General features: G+C 39.0%; 1 protein-coding gene across 3 annotated transcripts in view; it reads left to right on the top strand.

The window, feature by feature from the left end:
* Nucleotides 1-23,918, top strand: part of SLIT3 (slit guidance ligand 3) — a 512,041-nt gene that overhangs the window by 245,063 nt on the left and 243,060 nt on the right. For all 3 annotated transcript variants that reach the window (XM_048064726.2, XM_013178499.3, XM_013178496.3), the window contains exon 6: nt 17,907-17,978. In XM_048064726.2, coding sequence (XP_047920683.2) covers nt 17,907-17,978 — 72 coding nt within the window. The remainder of the gene's footprint in view (nt 1-17,906; nt 17,979-23,918) is intronic.

Below are 23,918 nucleotides of genomic sequence, written 5' to 3' on the forward strand. Positions count from 1 at the left end.
AAAAAGGAATTTTAGTCTTTAATAACATATCAAATCCTCCCCTTATCCTCTAAATGTGGAACACAGGAGGGTTCAGCTTTACATCATATTACTGTTTAAGCTGAAAAGTGCTATTTTTCATTCTTAGTGGATTGAAAACCTGGGAAATAAATGCTTGTTTAAAAGTTACATATAGCCTATGTCACTTTGTTATATTCTGTTTTCCTGTTTCCTTAGTTCAGACTTTCTCAAGTAAAGCTAAAAAATTAAAGCAAGTTCTGATAATCATATAGATTCTGTTGTCTCCTAATAGAAATATATCGAGATGTCGTACCTATCAGCCATCTTTACATGAGATATTTAGTTTTTAGTTAAGTTAAAAATTCTACCCTTTTATCTGCAGTTTCAAGAATGACTATGAGAATAAAATTGATGTATAAATGAGAGAGATTTCAAGAATATGCCATGGGATAACAAACCAATTCAATGTCATCAGTGAAGATGAAGAAAAAAAATATAAACTTCTGAATACTGAGAAAAGAACACATTCATCATGGTCTGAGTTTGGGAATCAGTTTTTAGAATGATATGTTAGGGCTTAAAGTCAACCATTACATAAAAGAATGAACTTTTTTTTTTTTAATTTATAAAGCAAGAATTGCAATACATACAACAAATGGTATGTGAGAGCGTGGAGAGAGTTTTGCCCTTTTTTTTTTCATTCCTAGCCCCAAACCTCCAGCAATAGTACAATACGCAAATTCTAGCTGCTATTGATGGATTTTATGGCATTTTATTCATCTGTCAAACTTTACATTTAAATAGAGTATCAGGAAGCTGCTCCTCATTTATAGAGAAAACAGTCACCTTAAAAGTAAGCAAAGGTGTACGACAGCAGTTCTAACTGTGGGCTCTGATTTCTGGTAAGGTGTAAAACACTTGTGGGCATATTTACGCACACATTCTGTTATGAAGAGACACTGCTTATGAAGAAGTTCCAGCAGATAAATGTAAAAGCTTTGGCTTTTTTTCTGTTCTAACATCTTGTTTAGGCCACTAGCCGACTGTATTTTTTTTCCTGAAATTAAATTTATTTGATATAAAATTGGAAATGTATTCTGAACTGATGTTTAGTATTTCTTTAGCTTTGCCTGTTGACTACTGCAAGAGGATAAAAAGCTACAACAAAATGGTTAGCTGTTATGTTCAGAATGTAGCAGAACAATCTAACTGGAATAATGCAATTTAAACACAAAACAATTGTTTGTAGTTCAACTATATAAAGAAAACAGTGGGTACCCTAATTAAATAAGAAATTATTTTCTATTTTACTTAAATAATGGTACTGCAGAATGTCAGAACTGTCACTATAAAGACAGAAAATTAGCTTGTGTTAACCAACAGAAAATCAGTTTACGTTGTAAATATTTGTAAGAATACTGGAGAGAGGTAGGATGAGGCCTGTACAAATTAGTCCTCTTCTCCTTTCTTGACATTTTAGCCATCATTCTTCAGACTTTTTTTAGCCTAAAAATTGATTTATATCAAGGAGTTTATCCTTCACTGTCACAGAAGATGATACCATGGAATTCAGCTAAAGAAATTGATTTAATGGTTTGACAAAGGAGAAAAATTAGATTGGCATTACAGAGAGACATTTAATAAGGATAAGAAATAAAGTCAAAGCACTTGTAATGCGTGTCTCTTACTGTTGTTCAAGTGTATCATTTAAAATACTGTTGGTAACTGCGGAGTGGGGAAAGACTGGGGAAGTGAGCCATAAGCAAAAGTGTTGATTGACATTTAAAAAAAATGCTCCATTTATTAGTTCTGAATGAAAATTATCAAGTCATACTTGACTTGTGATTGTAGTTCTGTACAGGTGTTTGCAAAGCCCAGCACGGGTGATGGAGTATTTTAAATAAATACTTTTAAAAAGTATTTACAGGCAGAATCTGCTAGTTGGAGTGTAACATACAAAAACTTGAAATTGGAATTATTATAAAATTCAGCTTATTATTTAACTGAAAGTAAAGATGAAGGAATGATAACTGCAGCTATTTTACATAGTGTTTTGTACATGTAGCTCCCCAGAGATGATTTTTGTTATCTTCAGTTTTTCTGCAGTTTTTCTTCAGTTATGAGGCATTGACTGAATCATGTGCAAACAGAACTTTTTCCTTAGTCTGTTCTTAGCAAAGGAAGGGGCGCTTGGTGTTGTCTGGTCACCTGCAGTCCTGCTGGAGGAGTTTGCTAGTAATTCCAAGCACGGCATTTTTATAGCACTTGACTTGAAAGCACACAAATAATTTTACATGTGAGTTAAGCATGTCTCCCTGTAAAGGTAAAGGCTTGTGTCCCTTGTTATATATTAGAGATCTGCATCACGGAGACATATGATGACTTTGTCAAGGTTGCAAAAATGCTTTTAGGACAGAGCCAGGAATTATTCCAGGAAATGTAGCATCCTACACTTTCGTTTGTTCCCTAGATGAGAATTGTCCACCTTTCTGACTGCAGAAGACCTTTGCTTTGGTTATGTCTTCTTCTAAGGTCATGTTGTATTTTTTTGCACTTCTGAGCTGGCAACCTGCAAGATTGGAGTTCATTATTTTAGAGTTTCCAATAAAACAAATATTTCTGATCAGTGTTATTTATGGTTCCATTCAACTGGGTAACCAATGAGACCAGTGAGACCTGAGGAAGCAGCGTGAAAACTAAGCAACATTTTCTTTCTGGAGATATGTTTTAATAGCAGAGGGTTTATATATATATATACGTATATATATATATATATATTATTTTTTTAATATGTATTTTATTGATACTTGCAATCGTAAATTAGAGCATTGTGAAAAGTCAAAGGACTGGAAGGGCTTCTCCAAAATGAATTTTCTGACACTTTAGCACCACTTCTTCAGGTATGGATGTGATTTTAGAAAGTTATGTTTGGTCAGAGAAGGTGGGTACAAAATTAAAGCAAGCCCAGGGTAAAGTAGAGGTCCCTATTGCTTGTGGGGTAGGATCCATGCACCTCCAGGCATTATACTACCGTAGCCTGATAAAAAAGTCTTTACAGTAACTGCATGTCTGGATAGAAAAGTTTTACTTATTTTTAACTTGGAGGAAAAGAATAATTGTGAGCCTCAAAGGAGAAAAAGGCCTACGATCATTTAGGTTGAAGTGCTTCTTAATTCAAATGGTGTGCTACTTAGAGAATTTGATAAGAAGGATTAGAACTGGAAAAGAAAGACATTTTTAAAAGCAAAGCTATTACAGGGTTCATTACTTTATTTATACGTTCTCCAAAATCACATGAATGAAGGAAAAAAATGAGAGAAAAAAATACTGGCTTCACTTCAGAATGTCAATTACTACTTTTTTAATCCTCTTTTCACAATTTATTTGACATCTTGAACAGTAGCCAAAAAAGCTATTATAACTATAAAACATATTCATTGGTATAAATCTCATTAAGTTGAGCAATTTAATTAAGGTATTGACATGCTTAATTGATACGTGCAGGGAGAGACCATTTTCATATCTAATTTCCATACGCTTTCTGCTTTTAAAAAAACTAGCTCCGTAAAAATGTTATAGATTCAGCTAAGCCCTGTCATCCCAAAGGAGCACTTGCTACCATTTACCTTGATTTAGAGCCAACTACTCTTCTAAGTGGAGCTCCATTAAATGGATCTGATGTATGCCTGACTCAAACATGCGTCAGCTTCTCTTATGATCAATAGTGGAATATTTATATTAATAAAGCACCAAGTTAATTAAATAAAATAGTCTTCTGGGTAAACTTAAGATACTAGGGGATGGGCAGAGAATCAATATATTCTGCCATTTGAACATTAACTATGTGCTCTGAAATTTTATGTTATCTTACCAAAGATGCTTGCAGTGTAGAAGTCTCAAATACACAGAAACTCCCAATGCAGAAAGCTCTGAAGCATCCTGTGCAGGATTTGCTTATCGAGTTAGAGAAAAACAAACAAGCAAAAAAAGCTTTTATCTGCATGGCAAAACTACTAAACCGCCCTCTTTATTCCTACAAACCCATTGGAAATCCTTTTTTGGGGGGGGGGGGGGGGGGGTTGGACTGGACACAGTCACGTAGGTGTTTTCCCAGTTGCCTGAACTATTGCAGCCCTGCTGGAGAAGCAGCGTGAACGCGAAACTGCCACTTCGAGTTTGTTTTATAAGTGGGGTCACAGGCCGTCTGTTTCGGTTTTGAATGAAATACCCTAAGGAAACTTGAAAAAAAATGCCTTTAAATTTGCTGGCCACTCATGAGTACGTGTAGTGTAAGTGTGGAGCGGGGACTGTGCTCTTGTGCCTGTGCTGAAACCCTCTCAGACGCAGCTGGGGGAGAAATTTCTGCATGAGTGGGTCTCTCCTGAGCACTATGGAAACGTACCTCTGCTCAAAATGTAATCAGAAGCCTCAGTCCCAGATTCACATCATTATTTTGTTCTGAAAAGACAAACTCTGCTGTTCTTGTGGTATTGATGTAATTTCTGTAGCATGCAGGTGGCCTTTGAAGGAAGCAGGTCTCCTCAGGTACCACTGTAACGCACTGATACTACTTCATCCTGCCTTTTATCTATACTTTAGGGTTTCAATTCAGTACAATAAAGTGAAAAATGTAACTAACACTGCTGCTTTAAAAGAATGTCTGAATTTGACAACCAAAAGAGATATGTGAGTGGTAGGGAAAAATCTTAATTCCATGTTAATAGGTTAGTAATCAGCTTGGATTTTGTTCTGAGTAAAAATGTTAGCATCTTTTTGGTCAGGGGCACCATGGCATTGCCACAAGCAGTCACCCCTGGTCCAGAGGGGAGCAGCTGCATGCCCCGGCCCTCCATGAGCTTGGCCAGCAGTGCGCGATCCTCACCAGTGCTGGGCTCCTTCTCGCTCTCCTCGTGCATCTCGGAGTCATTTGGAAGGTAATAAGTTGAACTGAGGGAGTTAGAATATATCGCTACAAGTTCCTTCAGGCCTCCTTTCTCAATTTTAAAAACCTAGAGGAGCCAAACTGACAAGCAGTCCCTGCCGAGCAGGCAGTGTTTTCTGCATGCCGCACGGCTGTAACATGGGGCCAGCAAGTAACATGGATTAACGTACAGAAATTATTGAAATAATCAGTAAGAGTAGTTCTGGTAGAGCAGAAAATGGCACTGAAGATTTCCTGTCATGTATGATTTCTCACTTGTTCACAGTGGAAAAGCTGAAGGAATAGTCTTCTCTCTCTTCTAGTGAATTTTGTCTTCCAGTAGCTAATTTCGGCTTTTACTGAAAATATTTGACTTTGTTTCTATTCTTATATCGATATGGAACCCTCAGAAGAAAACATATATATTTCGTGTGGTTAATACTTCCAACTGTGCTTCATAGATGGAGAAAATTTCTGGCTCTTATGTAATATTGCTAATCAAAGCATGCATGTTACATGTGAAAATTCAAATTATTTAAAGGATGTAAAACTGTGCTTTTGCTATATTATCGTTTTTGGTCAAGTGTTGGTAATACATCCCAACCCAACCATTTAATGTTGGTTTGCCTTTCTTTTTTGATATCATTCTTATGTTATATGATTTAGAAAGACTGAACAAAGAGTGCAAGCTAGAAACCATATTGGAACCATATGTACTATAGTTGGATATAATCTATATCATAATCATATAAATTTAACAGGGTGGGATAGGTTTAGGTAGAAAACCACTTTCTGGGTTAGACGTAGTTCCCTGGTATTTAGGGTTGTCTTTCCAGAAATCAGCTTTTCAAAGAAAGGGTGAATGATTGCATCTGAGCTTGGGTAAAAACAGATTCTACCATGAACCAAACAAAACCCTTTGCATATGGAACTGCAGTGCACAAATGATTGTATTTTTTGTCTGACTTTTAGATTCTGCCTCTTGTTTTATTTATTTTATCTAGGTGTCTGAAAGTAATGATGCAAATAAAAAAATACCAGGATGTAAACTTTCTGAGCTTTATAATGTAGTGTTTTTTTAATAAGATAGAACTATTAGTGTCATGTGAAAACATTTCAAGTATTATAGTATCAAATACAAGACTTAAGGAGATATGAGTTCTTTAAAATATGTATATTTAATGTGGAACAAACATTTTGCAGGACAACATGCCTCCATGTTCAGTGTTAGATACAGCTGTGGCATTTAATTTTAGTGTTTCTTGGGCAATCAGTTTATTTCTGAGTTGTTAATTGATTTTCTTATTTTTGTTTTCATTTTGGCAGTATGCATTAATTTTATTCAGAATAATAATAATTGAGGATGCCCTCCTCCTGGTCAGAAGCTTAGACAGATCCCTGCAAGAAATAATAAAAAGAAAAGTAAAAATAACGTAAAAATGCCCCAAGCTCTCATTATCACTTGCATTGATTGTCTTTTGGCAACAATCTCAATGCGTCATCTAAAGCAGCAAGTAAAGGGGCTTCCGCTGTCTAGGCGATGTGAGTTCTGTCTGTGTTTGAGTGTGATTTTTTCCAAGTGCAAAGCTCTGCTTTGAAAGTAAAGTAAAACACCTTTACCATCAAAAACATTCCTGGCAATCACTTTGTACTTAGTGTTAGCGTATACGTGATGCCCTTTAGCTAACTGTTTTTCCAAAAGCTTTTTGAAGTAGTTTATAACACAACAGCTGTGTCGCAAATTGAAGAAACTTTAGTTTGGGTTAATTAAAAGCCAAGTGTTATTGTCAGGTAGAGTTTCTTCTGCAGACTCACGTAGCTGCAGTGGACTTTAGAGAAAGTTGTCATACTTCCCAGCAGGGATGAAGTCAAATCACTCTTGAATTTGATGTTCTTTGATTTGAGAGTACTTCAAAGGTAGAAGAGTCATGTGTAGACTTCTTGTTGCTTCTCTTTGGAGTCTGTTATGCAGGAGGCCCTCCTCCCTCTCCCCAGTCTATCAGCTTTTTTTTTTCCCCATTTAATTTAATTTTCTGAGCTGACATTGTCAATCCGAAATTCAGTAACATGCTTGACAGTGACTCAGAGGAAAGCCAAGTTCATTTTTGGAAGTGGCTTTATGCAAATAAATCCTTTTGCAGATCACTGAAGCAAGGCATTTGCTGATCAGTCAGAGTGGTGCCCTTGTTTCTTGTCTTCTTCAGGAATGAAGCTCACAATGTGCCGCAAGGATCTTTCTGTCTTATTTTAAAGAGTTCATGTGTGCTTATGAGTATTTTTGTGTCTTTGGGGGTATGAAGTGAGTCTGTTTCCTGAGTAGAATCTGGAGGTTTTCAGAAAGCAGACTTGCCGAACTTACCTTGTAACTTATTCAGGCCAGACTTGCTTATAAGTGGCAACGAAGTTCTAGGGAGACTGTTAATTCTTGTGAATTGTCTTGGTTTTAACTTCATCTTTAAAAAAGCTTTAGCTCCTTGGTAGGTGTTCTACCAAAACTTTAAAGTGACAACACATTCAATAGGATGAGTGACGTGATTAGAAGTTGAGTTTTCTTTTGGAGGAATTTATTCTTTTACATGCACATGTTAGCAGAAAAATAGTTTGTATTAATTTCTCTGTTATGTTAATTAACATGTTCATTCTACTAGTAAACTTTGATTTTATTTTCTGAAATTAAAACACCTTTTATTTAGATTAATATTTTTTTTAACCTAGCAGTATTGAATGATACAATTTCTGTGCACGGAGTTTAGCTTCTTAGATAGTCATTTAAGAAAATAAATGATTTGGTTATGCTTCAGTGAATCTTTTCTTGTATGTGTGGATCAAGTAGTGGAATGAGGTTTGGAGGTATCATTCAGCTGTAATGGTCAGGGCTGACCTGCTCTGAAATAATTGAATAGCTTGTGGGTTTGTGGAGCTTACTGTAAAAGGGGATGATAGTATTACTTAAACAGTTGCGTCTTACATGAATATCCCCAATAGAGTTAACTACTTTATGGTATTACATACTGGTCTAATAAATCTAAATATAATACCCACATAGAAAAATGAATTAAGGATACAGACCAGTCTGAAGAGTATCTTCTTACATCTGCAGTGTTTCACAGAGGCTTTCAGGGATTAAACTATTCATGGTAGGAAAGATATATAAATGTGAAGTCATAAAGTCAAAATAGAAGCTAAAATATTGTGAAAGAAGGGGCAGGATGCATAAAACTGTTTTGTCCATTGTCTAGAGCTTCTGTAGTTGTTAATGGAGCACAGACTGCTGAGTGTCTCCACCATAGATTTTCCTGGTACAATATTATAGTTTATTTTTAAAAGCTCAGTTACAGCTAAAGCATTGGTGTGTCCCTTTTACATTGTTATACCGTCTACCCCAGAATAATAACCTCATGATAACCAGGGCTTAGCTATAACCAAAATGTTGCTTTCCTTACTGAAGTGTATTCAGATAGTTTGCAATTCATTTCTACCTCACCAATGTGAATGAAATGTCACTGTAGTTGGTTTTACTATCCATGGATTGTGTATAATTTCTGTTACCTCTGTAGTCACAGAAATGCTTATGGTGATTGTGCAAACAAATTATTGGCCTCTTTCTGGAGAAGTTCATTAAAAATAAAGCCTAGACTTTTACATATGTAGTTGCTCTCTACTCCTATTAAAATAGTCTATTTTTATAGCCGAAACACAGGATCACAGCCTGGATTAAACAAATACTATTATGACCGTGATTTTTATTCTGCATGTTGTTTCAGTGAACCAGATCATAACTGGTCAGGGAGGTATTTTTCTTAAGATATCAGTAAAGTGCAAAAAGTTATTTGCTATAAAAATGCTCATCATTTAACAAATGCAGGACTAGGTCAAGAAAGACCATTGAAGAGCAAGTCTCCTTCCAGATGCTGATCAGTTATTCGGTGATGGCACAGCTTATTAGCTCATGTTTTATATTTATGATTTCATATACTTATCCCCTAAAAGTAAAGACTCACCATATTTTTAAGAAGACATGACCAATAAACTGCAGATACCTTTTTGCTAAGCAATCACACTGTGCTTAACCAAAGCTAAGGATCTAATCTGTGGAGATCAGAAGAGGGTCATATTGCCTCTGATTTTTATTTACTATTTACAAATATACAGGATGCCTTTCCAGCACAGCATAACTAATGAAAGTGTAAAACACAACAGGTCAACAGTGCAAAAGCTATGTTTTGAACTAGCTTGAAAGAGAGAAGCCTCCATATTTCTGGATTTCTACTTTCTAAAGTAATAACATTAAAAAGCAGCAAAAGAAGTGTTTGCATTCATACTATTTTAACAGCAAGTGAATATTTACAAAAATGGAGGATCACTTAGAATCACTGCCTTCTGCTGATGTCAGTGCTTGCTGCTAACTCTTTGAGGTGCATGATGTTCCTGCTAAATCATTTTAGTGTCTCCGTGTTGTAATCTCACTGGGGTGGAGGGCGGTGTAATAGAAGTGCCTTGGTAGAATTTGGTATTGCGTAGGAACATCATCACAGTGGGTCACTGTAGTGTCTGTGATCCAGTTGCAAATGTGTAGTGGTACTGGATAATTCCATATTAAAAATAAAATTATCTTTCAAACAGAATCCCTCTTAAATTCATTGTCAGCCAACATTGCTGGTTTGCTGGCAGGCCAACCTTGCCACCTGTGATAAGCCTCAGGGTACAAATTGCATAGAATGGAATACCCAGTGTATCACCCAGTGACTTGCAGCTTTTTTCCTGTCTCTTCCCACACCCTGCTAGAGTACCTCGCTCCAGTCACTGTCTCTGGGTCTTACTGACTCATCTATTAAAATGAAGAATTAATTTTCTTGATAATGCTTGGTAAAGCACTAAAGACCTACATTAAATGCCACTAAAAAAGAAGTGTTATTGTCATTTATTTGTCAGAAGCTTTATCGTATTTCTAGAGGAGTGCTTCTCTTCTTCAAGTGTTTCCTCTGAGTCTGCTGGCCATCATTTGCCAGTTCCTGCTCCTGAGCATATTGAAAGTTGAATGTAAAGACACTGAGGTACACTTTGATTTTTCTGCTTACATTCCAAAGGATAAAATAGATGCTGCTTTGTAAAACAAAAATCTGATTTGTCTCAAGATGGGTGGTTTTAAAATAAAGGTCTCCTGAATACCGTCTGATCAGTATTTAGTCAGTATTTTGGAAGTGGCAGGAGGAAGAAGAAAATATTTGCCCTTAAAAGATAACTGAGACATAGATTATTGTTCATGTAAAATTATAAAAGTATTTGCTAACTTTATAAGGAATAATCTGGTAGATTTAATTTTCTGGGTTTGTTTTGGGTGCGTTGACTGCCAAATGTAGCACTGTGTCTAATTTAGTGAAACTGAGGGCTTTTGTTCATCTGAAGTGACTGGGCTTTTTTTAAACCTCTTGCAAAGAGTACACAAATGTGTGTTCTCTGTTCTCATAAGCATTTAGAAAAAAAAAAAAAAAACACTTTACTGAGAGACTCCTGTAATCTCATTAGGACAGTAGTCATGAACCTGTCCAAATCCCCAAGTCTGTGCAGGTTGGAGCTGTTGAAGAGTTTTTATTAACAGATGGCTTTTAATTTGGTCTTGGAGAAGGAGAAAGGTTTTGCTAAAATAATTATGTACCACTGAGGTCTTTTTCTTCCTTGACTGCTTGTCTAACACCCTTTCCCTGTCTTCAGGCTCAGCCTATATTCAGTGTCCTGCTCTAAATGTCTGTGCACATCTATGTGACTTGGGTTAATGAGACTTTGTGAAGCTCTGAGTGCACATTGCATTACCGAAGGGTAGAGTTACCATCTATCACCTCTCAGTAAAACCTGATCAACAAAGAAATCCTGGTGTTTGTCTTCTGCAAGCTTAGCAATAGTGCATGACTGTGTGAAAGCACTGAGTACTGGTTTAGTTGGAGTCTTTGAGCTAAATTCCCTCCCTTAAAACAAACAAAACTAAGCCAGAAAGAGTTCCTCAACAGTTTCCCAGAGCATGAATTGATATTTAGCTGTATTGTGTAGCAAAAGCATAATCACCTTGAATTGCTCAGGGTGCAAAACATATGTAGGACCAGCTCTTGTTTTGCAGAACTCGGATGCTGTCAACATCTACACTTTTACTGCAGGAGTAGCAGGAAGGTATTTTTTTCCCTTTAGAAAATCAGCAGTGATGCCACGTTTCCAGCGAGTAATGCTGTACAATACTGCTGTACAATACTGCTGTTCTTAAGCTCTTGCCTTGTAGCCCATCGGCAACAAAGCTTATCCATTTTTCTTTTTAGACAGAGAGCTATAACTGCTACTTTATGATAGGTAAATACCATCTTTTACAGTGAACATCCTGAATGAGAGAAGTTGTGGCTTCACGGAGTGCATGAGGCCCCTCCTGAGTATGGAGGTGCTGTTGTGAGTGTCAGGCTTGCCGCAGCTTGTTCCTATTGCTGTTGGAGGGAGGCATTTTGTCTATGCTTTTCCCACCTGGAAGATGATAAATATCTTGAATATGTCTTGCATATTTACAAGGCTCAAAGTAATTCAATTGTCCTCAGCAGTGGAGTCAGTTATTTGTTAATCCAGCTATAGAACAGGAAAAACCCTAATATTGAACAGCTTTGCAAATACTAGGACAATAGCTCCAAGACAGGAATAACAGTTAGCTGTTGAAAGTATTAGATAGTATCTTAACCATTAAAAAGCTGCCACACAACTTTGGCAGAGCAGAAAAAAATCTTTTTCTCTTTTTCGCTGTAAGTGAAATACCGATTTAACGCGATACAGACAGAGGCTTATTAAAAGTTGTGGTTGAACAGATGTGCAGAGTCTGTGCTGATCTGATTTCCAAGTCTGCACTCTTGAGCTCGTGTGTACTGGTACTTATACCTCTAAGCACGTTTGCCACACACGGAGTTCGCACCCATTTCTTGTGTACCTGGTGATCACTTTTGTGACTCTGTCTTCTTAACACACACTTTTAAAGCACAGCAACCTTGCAAGTGCATGCTTAGTACAAAGAAGACAAATCTGCATCCTTTTCCACTGTTTCCTGAGAATGAGTGACTGGAGCTGGGTAGGAGGATGTGTGGGCATCTGTACTACAGCCATTCTGCTGCTGGTTTTATGGTGCTGGTCATGCTGAGCTAGAGGCTGAGCAGGGCTTGAGACATTGCAGGTTGTTGTGGATTGTAATAGAAACTCTGGGAGAAGACAAAGCTTCCCTGGGAATGGTGCACCTTTAGCCAAAAGAATAAGTCTCTGCCCATAATCATGTTCTGTGCTGGCATTGTTACAGCAACATTGTTTCCCCTATGGATTTCCCCTTTGATTTCATGTGTTACCCCGTTTTGTCTTGCAGACTCTTGCCTTAGTATGCATTGGTCCCTTTGCCCTCTCTTTTCACCCTCTGGAAGCTATCTTCCATCTGACTCTTGCTATATGAAAAAGCTGACTTGCTTATCTCTTACTATGTGTTATTGAAGAGATACCTATTCTCTTTAGATTATGATCTCTAATTTTTCCCTGTCTGTGGCTCTTTAACTCTGTAATTGGGTTATTTAATTCAGAAAAACGTAGGATCGAGTTGGTGTATAACATGCTGTATGAATTAAAATTATTTCTAACAAGACAAATTGCAGTCACCAGTTTGTATTAAGAACGTGTCCTTTTGCAGAGTAATTTTGCCTGCCTTTAGCCTGGTTGAAGGTAGGTTGAAGAATAGTCCCTAACCTTTAATACTGCAGAAAATCTCAAGAGCATCTATTTTATTTTATTTTGGTAAATGCATAAGACTGAAGTGCTTTTAGCCCAGAAATGCTGTTTGGTGGCAGGATGTGAGCAAGGTACCAGTATGAATTAACTAATTCTCATTCTTCTCAGCCGCATGTGCTGTAACTGGAGTGAACCTAGTGTGCAAAGTATTTATTTCTTAGCACTGGTGGTAGCCATCGCACTTTCTTAAAACCAGCACCCAGACCTTTCCATTGTTTGCTTAGCAAAATAAAACTAAACAACATAAACTTCCCAGTAGTACCATGTCAGGAAGTGATTGCGGGAAGCAACTGGTTAATTTGCAGTCTCCGGCTGTATACAGTTGAATCAATCACTGCTTGTCATATATTTTTCTATCAGCCACTGTAAGAGAGTTGTGTGAGAGTTCTCTGTGGTTATTCCAGAGGCACAGTAGAATTCTGCATAAGCTAGAAGGTATTTGAAGGAATTGTGTTAGTTAGACCAGATTTTCCCTTCTTTTTAGTGAACTTTGGTTCCACGTGTAATGGTTAATTCTTTGAGTTTCCTGTTTTATTCTGCAATCAACATACAATGATATGCTGGGAAAGATACACACTAGGCTGTGAGCATTTGCTCACAGGTTTTTTTACGTCTTCTCATTCAACTCCTGTGACATTCAAGGGAAGTTCCGTTCTTGAACGGATAACGGTGAACAATGATTTCTCCTTCAGCCTGTTTGAGCAGGAGAAATAATAAGAGTGGTGTTCAAGCACAAGAAGTATTTCCCAGACAAGCTGCTTTTCAGGCTGTCCTTCATTTAAAAAAGTGTTTTGAACTTCAGAATCTGTACACCAAAAAAGATGTGGAAAATAACTGGTAAATACACGAACGGAGATATATATATATATATATATATTTCCTCCTTGAAAAGGTAGACAACATAAGCAAAATGCTATCGATTTTGATTTACATATGCTACATCTAATTTTCAGTACCATCGTAGCTTTGGAAGTTGTGTTGAAGTAGCTATTTTAATGTTTTAGATCAGTAGTCCCAATGAAGACTCCATGTTCCAATTAACTGATTTAAGTTCTGTTAAGTTTGCAAATTAAAAAGCAAAGGGGAGGGGGGTGTAATGTATTGTATGGTTGCGTTAAACAGTTGACATTTCACTTAGGATGCAACAGCTAGCAGTAAAGCAGGAAGCTAAAAAACATTTGTAGCGAAGACTACAGAGGCACTTAGAAAACGTCAGCAGTTTGGATGTTTTTCCTTTCCAATCCTTTTGTCAATAAGGCTCTTGCAAGTCACATCTGAAGATCAGCAAAACAACATTATACTTGCAGAGGGAGTTAATCTCTGTCCAAAGCATTTTAGTTGAATTAAAATAAAAACTAAAAAAATCCACTGACTTGCGCCAACTCCTGCCTGGGTCTGGGTTAGACTAACGTGTGGCGTGCCGTGCAGTGAGGGCAGGAGAGCAACAGCTGCTGCAGCTGTTAGCTCGCCACCTCCGGGCTATGGACACTTGCAGTCCGATCATGAAAGTCTCCGTGGCCCCATTTGCCCACCTGCGTGCTGCGAGCGCTGTTCCTTGGGGGCCATCCCTGCAGCCTTCTGGCTGTGCAAGCTCTTGGCTGCACCAGACCAGCATCGTCCCCTGCTGGGTTCTCACCCAGCGGCTTCCTCCGTGATCTGTTACCGCAGCCTTGGCCAGCAGTGTCCATCGGACAGGACAGCTGTGGGAGGGAGCAGGGGCTGCTTCCCAAAAGAGCCCGGGCCTTAGTGAGGAGTGGCTGCTTCCAGAACCTCTCGGCCATCCACACCTCTTGACAGTTGTGTGGCAGGTTGAACTGGATGAAACTTGCCTCTGGTTATTAAAATCCCCAGAAGAATAATTAAATTTGAACACATTTGTTTGGCTCAATGTTGTCTATACTTACCAGGAAGCAAATACAGGTGTTTCTGTTGTGGCTGAAGGGAAGTACCAATGCCCAAGGAGAGATTTTTATGAATCAAGGGCAAGTTTTCTTTCCCAAACCACCTGGTCATCGACACTTTTGGAGAACTGTGCACACTCAGACAAGTCTTTAGCTGAGGACAGTAACCATACATCACTAAATAGCTCTATCTTTTTTCCCCTTGGTTACCTACAAATGCATCACAAGGGGTTGGGCTTGCTGCTTCCTGTATAAGTAGGACCTTTACGAACGATGACATGCTAACACAGCTTGTGTTTAGGTCAACTGCTTTTGTTCAGTGCTCTCTCTATTATTGTCTATTAAAACAAGGATTTGGGGAATTGAATGTTTCTCTAAAGCTGGATTTTTTCAGCACATTTCCTCCTGAAGGATCCATCATGCATCAGGGCATGGAATTCATCTTCTGTTATGAATACACGTGGCTTAAAACCTTTGTCTAAGAAATACGAAATACATTAGCTATCATTTATTTTTCTACAGATTCATTGTTTATTTTTTCTAGAATATCACAATTCTTTATTGTCTGTTTGTTTTGTGTTTTGTTTTGCTTTGGGGTTTGTGGCCTCAGGTTAGTTTATCTGTTTTTCTGCAGTTACTATTAATAACCAATGTTTATTTTACATACTGTCAGGGACAGCTTCCCATTATGTCTGTTATGAGAAGCAGGGAATGAAAACCTGGAGCTCTCTGATAAACTGTGTGGACAAGTTGCTCATTACAGCCCTCTACTCCCAGCAAATTTTGTGAAGTGCATGGGCTGAGCCTGGTGGAGTTTGCTTGCTTATGAAAAATGCTCAACAGGAGTTCGGCACATGGCTAGGAAGCGAGGAACGATTTTCCTAACTCTCCCAAAAAGGCGTGATCGTAATGGTGAGAAGGCAGTTATGGAAAATGAAGCATGCAGCTGTGAATTTTCTTCTGTGCTGCAGCACTAATACCATGCAGGTTGTCAGTTGTTCAGACCGCTAGAGATATTTATGAAATCGGTACACGATACTAGAGATTTAGAGAGGCGGTATTGTTAGCTAGAGAGTGCCTAAATGGAAAATAAAATTAATGCAATTTATGAGAAGATTGTCAGAGAAAATCAATCAATTTCCTACAATCTCCTGTTTTTGCCTTACTGCAGGGGAGATCGGAGCATAAGGAGAAAGCAGAAAGCAGTGATATAAATTGGCCCTTTCAGACCATAATAATATTAGAAAAAATACTTTACTTTTATTTTTTAAATTTATTTTTAAACCTGATTTGAAATAATGCACAATAAATACTGGACAAATGTAACTTGAGGTGTTGGTGGGTTTGATTTATTTTATTTCATTTTGCGCTTCTACTTTTTCAATCCCTTTCTCCTTGAGGTCGCGTGGCTTTTTTGCCATCAGTTCTTGCTAATTTTTTGCCCTCCTGAGCAATTTTGTCACACTTTCACCATTGGCTCAAGTTCTGCTGTGCCTCACTGTCACACCTAAGTGACTCCTTGTCCCGAAATCCATCTTCAGCAGAAGATTTCCTTCTTACGGGTCTGAAAGGCACTTTTCTTACTACTCCTCTGCCTTCGGGTTGCCTGATCATTTGTCTGGGTTGAAGGTCTGTCTTTAAAGAACTAATATTTTGTTGCTGGCAAAAGAAAGGGGAGGTGAAGGAAGGGTCAGGGTGTGGATCAGTGTTAAACAAATTGTGAAGGTCACAAAGAATTTTAATCTGGCTTGAAAAAGAGACTTGTATCCAGCAGCACATTTTTGTTTGTGATAGCCTGAATGAACAATTGTGGCTACTTTGAGAATTTGGTGTAGACTGCATGACTGGTATAAATTGAATTAGTCTCATGACAAGGACATAGTCTCCTTTTTTTCTATCTGCCTGATGGAAAACAGAAGAAAGCCCTGCGTGACACGTCTTGACCTGCAGTGTCAATGTGGGCTTTTGTGACAGGCTCTGATTTCTGGCCTTTCATTTGATCAAGCCAATTTGGTGGAGGCTAGAAAGGAGGCTTGCTGCAACATAAAATGTACTTACAGCAAAGAGTATCTGGTGGCCAGTACAGATGACTGCCTTTCAGTCTTAATAACCATTAGAAAGCCAGGCTTTCTTTCTGAAATAGGGGCAAAGTCTTGGGTTTGTATGACAAAGTGACACAATCACGCCAATTAATGTGCTCTGTAACACCCTGTACTGGGGTATCACCTTTCTCTCTCCTTTCCTCCAGCCATCCCTGTGCCCTTCGTTTCCTCCTTTTGCTTATTTCTTCCATTTTTCTCTCCTCACCTTCTGCCTTCTTTTCATCTTTCTACCCTTAGTGCTTCCCCCCACTTTGTACCGAGAACCAAAGTGAAATCTCTCCTTGTCTTCCATGCCGATGGTGCTCCAGCAGAGAAATCACTTGGAGCGCTCCTTTTCCTTAGTGTGACGACATCCCAGCTCTCTGGTTTTGTGCCTGGTTCCTTCCCAGTGCCTGCTCCCCTCCCCCTGTTGTCTCTGGTAGGGGTTGCACAACGGGAAAATTGCGGATGATATATTTATAGTGCATCAAAGAAAGGGAAAAGCAACTGAATGCAGCTTAAGTAACAGAACGCCACAACCTGCGGGGCTTCTTGCTCCACCTGCACTCACCGTGTGGATGTAATGGTTGAACCTGAAACGTTTTGTAGCATTTAAAGTACCACAAAGACATTCTGAATTGCTGTTTTTTAAACAAGGTTTAAAGTTCTGCTCTTCCCACTGACACAATGCAGTGTTTGTTTGTTTTTAATGCATTGTACCTAGATCTTTTTTTTTCCCATAAATTTACAAAACAATCTAGGTAATAATTGTCATGGTTTTCTTGAATATTAATTTCAAATAAGAGGATATAATCTGAGAATGTGTCGCCCAGTGTTTTTACAGCTCATAAACAGTAGTGTGGTGAGAAACATTTGCATTTACACTATGGGGTTGCAATTTTGAGGCGTAAGATTTATCTGCAGGTACTGTGACAGTGTGTCACGGCATTGTGCCTGTGTCATGCCCACATTTCGGTGATGTTTTCTGCAAGCTCTGGCATTTGTATCTCAGACTCTGGTGGTTTTGTTTGGATGGTCATTTCAGCTCATGCCACAGACCTCTAAGGAGACAACGAAAATTTAATGTATGTGTGGTGTAACAAATTCAGAAACATCTACTTTTCTAAGAATGTTTTGTTCCATTACATCATGTACATTTGAGAAATGTGTTCTTTTTGTTAACATAATTTATTTTTTTTCTGTTCCTTTATCCAGAGACCTCAGTGAAAACCAGATAAAAGGAATTCCTAGAAAGGCCTTTCGAGGAATCATAGATGTGAAGAACTTGTAAGTAACCACTTCATTAATATATGTGGTAAAGAAAATTATCCCTTTGTGGTGAAGAAAATCATCCCTAGGTTACCTCTGGCAGTTACTATTCAAGTACAATGTGGTCAACTCTGCAACACAAAAGGGAGCAGTGGACCCTGCTGTGAACAGCAGGCTGTCATCAACGGCCCCATGCACTACTTTGGTCCACATGTACACTGTGCAACACACCTGGAGAAGTTTTGAGCAAATAAAAAGTACACTTAAAGGCTTTACCTCTCCCTGCAGTGTTGCTTCAAAATCCAGTGAAATCATGATCCAAACCTTGAAGCATTGCCTTTTGGGGGATGAAATTGAGATATTTCGCTTAGCTAAAATTTGACAGTCTTTTGAAAATTAATGTTTTTTTAAAAGCAACTAAAGGAAGAAAAATGGGTTTTGCTGTTTGTGTTAATGAAGCTTGTCTGTCTTAGATTGGCCTTTGCCATTTTATAAAATCTAGTTATAAAAATGTGTATAGAAAGACACTTGGTTCTGTATTTCCAGGGTTGTTTATTTTATGTAGCAGAAATGCATTTGTGCACATCCATGCACAAACACACCGTTGCATTTCACCAGTGAATACAATGTGGATTGCAAAAGGAGATAACAGCCAGCAAGCTGGCAGAAAAAAAACAGAATTTCTTGAGCAAGCTGTCAGCCACGCTCAGAGCCACTGGTATTAGCAGAGTTACCTCACCAATAGCTCAGGTGGAATCTCAAACATAAAATACAGTAAGGGTAGTGTAAATAGTGTGGATTTTTTTACTTTACTTAGCATAAAAATCAGCTGAAGGGGATGTAAAAAGAAACACGTCTATGAACAGCCTTGCAACATACTCCCCTCCCCTCCCCTCCCCTCCCCTCTCCTCCCCTCTCTCTTCCCCAACGAACCTCATAAGTTCCCAGACTAAACTTTTTCTACAGGCAGGACGGAAACTGTTAAGGGCGGTCAGCATGACTCAGAGCATCACCACATCTGCATCCCAGCACCAAGCGCAATTCTTGCACTTTCTCTGTAATGTAATAATGCAATAATGCTTTATTGCAAGAGTTGTCACATCACTGAGTAGTGCAAGGGAAACACTGCTACAAGACAAAAGCTGCACCTTACCTCCCCCAGGCTGGGAAAAATAGGCACAAGAGCAATGCTGTGAGATGCTCCCTGCTTTCTCTGAGCCCTCTGCAAGGTTCCCTTGGACACTTTGGCATAAAGAGAATGTGAAGACTTCTACATGTCATGTAGCATTAACAGCTGTTTCTGCAGGCATTTGGCACGCTAAGCTTGTGATTCTTCAATGGTTTGTTACTTCCTTCTATTCAACAGTGAGTTTAGCTTTTCAGGCATGGAGGCGTTTTTTCCTGAATGCCATACTGAGAAAGCACCTCTTAAGGAAGTACATTACATTCATCTAAACCTGGGCTTTTATGTTCCCCTTAAGTGGAAGACTGTTAGAGGACCTGTGTGAACAGGTCTAGTTCTTAAGACAGGAAAAAAGAGTGAAAACTCCGGAGAATATAGCTTATAGAGGGGAGAAGTTTGTGGATTTTAGACAAAAGCACAATGCTTTTGTCATGTTAGAGTGAACTTTACTTACTCTGTGTAATCTAGAGGAACAATAGATGGTGTTTTGTTTCAGAAAATCTAACTTTCCCAGCCATAATTCACTGTTAGTTGTCTAACTTCATTTAAAATAGCAAAGTTTGCATTCAGAGTTGACTTACGCCTCTCTGGTGAGCTGTCAGAAAAATCACAGGTGTTCTTTGATTTATGCAGCCAGCCTCAACACAGAAGGAATCAGGGTCTCACCTTTGCGTGAGCTGATATCAAGGGATGACTGGCTGGAGTACTTACACAGACTCTATAAATGTCAGGATCTAAAGCTTTAATAAAAATTGTGACTGTCAAGTTAGGCAGTACCTATTATTTTGCTGTAAAAGGCACAGTATCAGAAGGGCTTCCTTGCAGTCACTCTTTCCACCTTTCAGGAATACCGATGTTATCCCAGAGACAAAATAATTCTGGCTAGAAGCCACCTCTGGAGGTCATCTAGTTCAACCTCAAGCTCCGTAGGAGCACAGAGCCCAGTGCTCTAATTAACAGATCTGCTTATTTCAGCCACGAGTCCTGATTATTGTTTAGGCACATAGCAGGAGAAGCAGACTTTTCACTAAGATCTGTGGACACTCCTTGCTAATGAACACATGAATTTTATGTCCAGGGTGGTTCGTTATGATGACTGTTACTTCCAGTCAAAGACCAGTGGCCTACGAGTTGCTGAGAAAAAATGGGACAAAGTCTTGCTGTTGGAAACACACTAAAATTTCTGCAGCGATAACTGAGGGTGTGATGCAAGTTGAACAAAGTTAATATTTAAAGCCTTAAGCAGAAAGCTTAAACATGCCAGTTCCCATTCTCAGCCTGGCTTTGGCAGCCAACGTGCTCCCTCCAGAGTCACAGAAATGACCATGCCAATGAGCACGAGTGTTTGAGCACCTAGAGGAAGAAAATGAGTCTCTGCTTTTCAGTGCCATTCAGCTGTTCAAACACCTGCACTGCTAATCTCCTGGTGGCTCTCTGTCTTATATGCACTACTGTGATAGCAGCAGGCTTGGCTGTTTCTGTGGTTATCAATTTGCAGATTTATTGTACTGGTTCAGAGTTCTTTCAGCCTATAAAGCACGTTTTTGAGGGATCTTTGAGACTTAGACACAAGAAACAGTTATATATTCCCCCATACTCCTCAACCTTTTCTAATTTATCTTTAGAACTCATGTAGGAAAAGGCTGGCATTGAATTATCTCTGTTTTCATGGCATAACATTTACAATGGCCTCAAATTCTTCCAGTTTAAAAAAAAAAACTCTAAGTTTCATGGAAAAAAATAATACCTCTGTAGGTTTTATGATAGGAACACGCAGTTGATAGATCACTTTAAGGACTCCCAATTAACACTGTTTTTAACATCAGCTTGGAAAGGTTCCCTTCATGAAAAATTGTAGAACGGTTGATGCAGGAGACTAAGTGAGGCACAAATTCTCTTTGGATACAGGCTCGGAAATACGCAGTGCAAGGGCTTAGTAAGAATTAGAGCAGGTGCTGTGGGCAAACTCAGTGAGAACAACCCTACCTCGGCATGACCGTAGCAGCAAGCACAAAAGGAGTATAGTGGTGTAAACTGACTGACTACGTGCTGCATTGCTGGGGAAGGACAGCAAGATGTTGGGGATCGCTGTCTAGCACCAGGACTGCAGAACTGGCCAATACAGTTTTGGCCATTTAGGAAAAATTAAACATTAAGATGTTAGGAAAGGAAAAAAGTAAGAGTTAGAGAAAGCAGTGTTTTGGGATATTTTTCACCACGCCTTTCTTTTTGAACAGTGAAAGCTTTTTATCTGTTACTCTCTTAGCAGAGCAGGGAGCTCAGGAAAATGGTCTCACATTAGGGCTATGCTAAAGAAGAGCTTTTAAATGTCATGGAGGCCAATGTTTTGCACAAGACAAGAGACAAAGCTGAGGCTGGCGAAATGGGGATTTAAAACTCCCAAGGGGGAGATGTTTAGTTGTGTGAATTATTTTCATATGAAATGTCTTCTGCTGTTTGACTGTGAAATGCAGAGGAAGAATCTGCTCAGAGAAAGAAAAATCTAGTGAGTTTATTTCTAATTAAAATGTAGAAACAATTATATGGCTTTTAGAAAGTCTCAGGAAATGTCCATTATGAATAGTGCATTTATATAGGAATCTGGCATGAATTGACACTTTGCAAGTATTGTAGAATAGATGCCGAAATGCTGCTCACCGGTCGGATAAAGGGTTGAACAAGCAAGGGCAAGAGAGAGCCAGTTTGCAGTGCACACCTGTACTCAATTGCTCTTACAGAACAGGAAATGTTTCTTGCAGGAATCTAGCCCCAAGTAAAAACACTTATTTCAAGAATTAAAGAATATAGATTTGGGTCTTGTTGAGCTTTGGGCGAACTCAGTACTGTCAGCAGTGGTCTTCCATCATAAAAATATATAGAGTCGCTGCTTGGATTTCTGCACGTTTCCCCTGCTTGTTTCACGTCTTGGCATCCAGCTGAGTGTTTCTTTGCTGAGGCATTCCTGAAATTTGTGTTGAATTCGGCCTGCCCAGTCCACTTTGCTGAGGGCAGGCCAATTCCCAGAATAGGGATATGCAGAGGGTGAGTCAAACAAAGATCCTGTACTAGCAGAAGCATTCTGTGAAGATGCTGCCTGTGCATACTGGCAGTGAGCTCCCAGGTTTTCCTCTCACTGCTCTCTTCAGCGCTGTGAAGCTGACCGTAAGCAGTCGAGCTGCATGGGGATCACAAAGCATTGCAGAAACATGGTTCTTGCAGCCATGATGATGTCTGGGCTTGTGGTGTTGTAGGGATCACTCCTCCATAAGAAATGCGCAGGACAGATTTAAAAGATCTGGACACCTTGCTGCCCTGTGTCCTTTTGCTGTCTCCTGGCAGAATTTTGGTCCTTTCTTTTGCAGCATTGCAGTAAGGAAAATCAATAGGTTTACCAGCAAGCAGAGAACTCTCTGAATTAAAATGGCAACACTCTGGCTGTGTTTCCCTAAGCCTTTGCTCCTTTGCCCCTCATTCTGATCTTGCACCTTTCAGACTGAAGGAAAAGCTACTTCCGTAAACAGTGCGAGTGCAGGCAAACATCTCGGACAGGCAGAGTGCCCTGACACGCTGTCAGCACCTCTGTCTGTGCAGCCTCCAAGAACCACACCAAGGAGCAAATGCTGATGACGGGGCCGGGTGGTAAGAGCTGGCCCGTATCCGTACCAGTACAGGGCTCACCCTGTGTTGCGCAAGGTCCTCTCCTTCACACCAGTGTCTCCCTGCCACGGAAACGGAGTGATTGAGTGAAAGGAAAACACACACAGGTGTGCGGTGTGGTTGCTTGGAAAGCAACGGTGCAGCTCAGTGAAGGGGGAGTCAGGCTGATGGTAAATGCCACACAGAGCTAGAGCCACCTTCAGTTACACAGTTACTGATACATATGCGTTGGGGTTTGTTTGTGTCTTGTTCTTGAGACACTAGAACTCACTGCTGCATATATCTGTCTTCTGTCTTTTTCCTATTATAGGCTTTTACTGAAAGATAGAATTCTGTAGCATTAGGATGCAGAAAAACACAAGCTGACAGGTTTATCTGCCATGATAATATGGGCCCATTGCACGTGTCCAAATATTTTGCAGCCATACATAGGATAATAGCTCATATTACTGCACCCATATGCCACTTTCCACATATCCTGGGGCCACTTGGGAAATTGTGGGTAATGTTCTGCTCTATAGCCCTAAAGGTTCCCTTGGAGGAAGAAATTCGACATTTAGTGTGTTTAAAATATGCAGATATATGTCAGTATATCTGTAACATTTACCACTTCTGTAAGTCGGTACGTGTTTATCTTCTGAGTAGTTACATTATCTGTCCAACATAAAAAAATAGAGTTATATAAGTAGTACAAAATATATTTGTGACTATTGGTTTCAGTTTCTTATTTGCTAAATGGCTTTTCTTGGAAGATACCCTCACTTTTTCTGCATGCACCTGCTATTAGCATTGATCCACATTACAGAAATTAAACATCTAGATTGCACATTCAGGTTTTGGAAAAAGCTGATTTTGCCCTTTACATTGAAAGGTATTTTGCATTCACCTACACAAAACAAAAATGTTCCTATGTCATTTTTTTATCCATTGCAACTCATCACTGCAGAGCATATTTTTAATATTCAACATTCAGCTATAGAATAGGAATAATAAAATATACCTGTCAAATTAATTAAAATGATGAATAAGCCCAAGGAAATGATGATTGATATGTGTGCAGCCATTTCACTAGCAGAAACAAAATGATTGTGAATTATTTACTGTATGCAAATATTTAG

Source organism: Anser cygnoides, chromosome 14 (assembly GCF_040182565.1).
Source record: "Anser cygnoides isolate HZ-2024a breed goose chromosome 14, Taihu_goose_T2T_genome, whole genome shotgun sequence".
Lineage (NCBI taxonomy): Eukaryota > Metazoa > Chordata > Aves > Anseriformes > Anatidae > Anser > Anser cygnoides.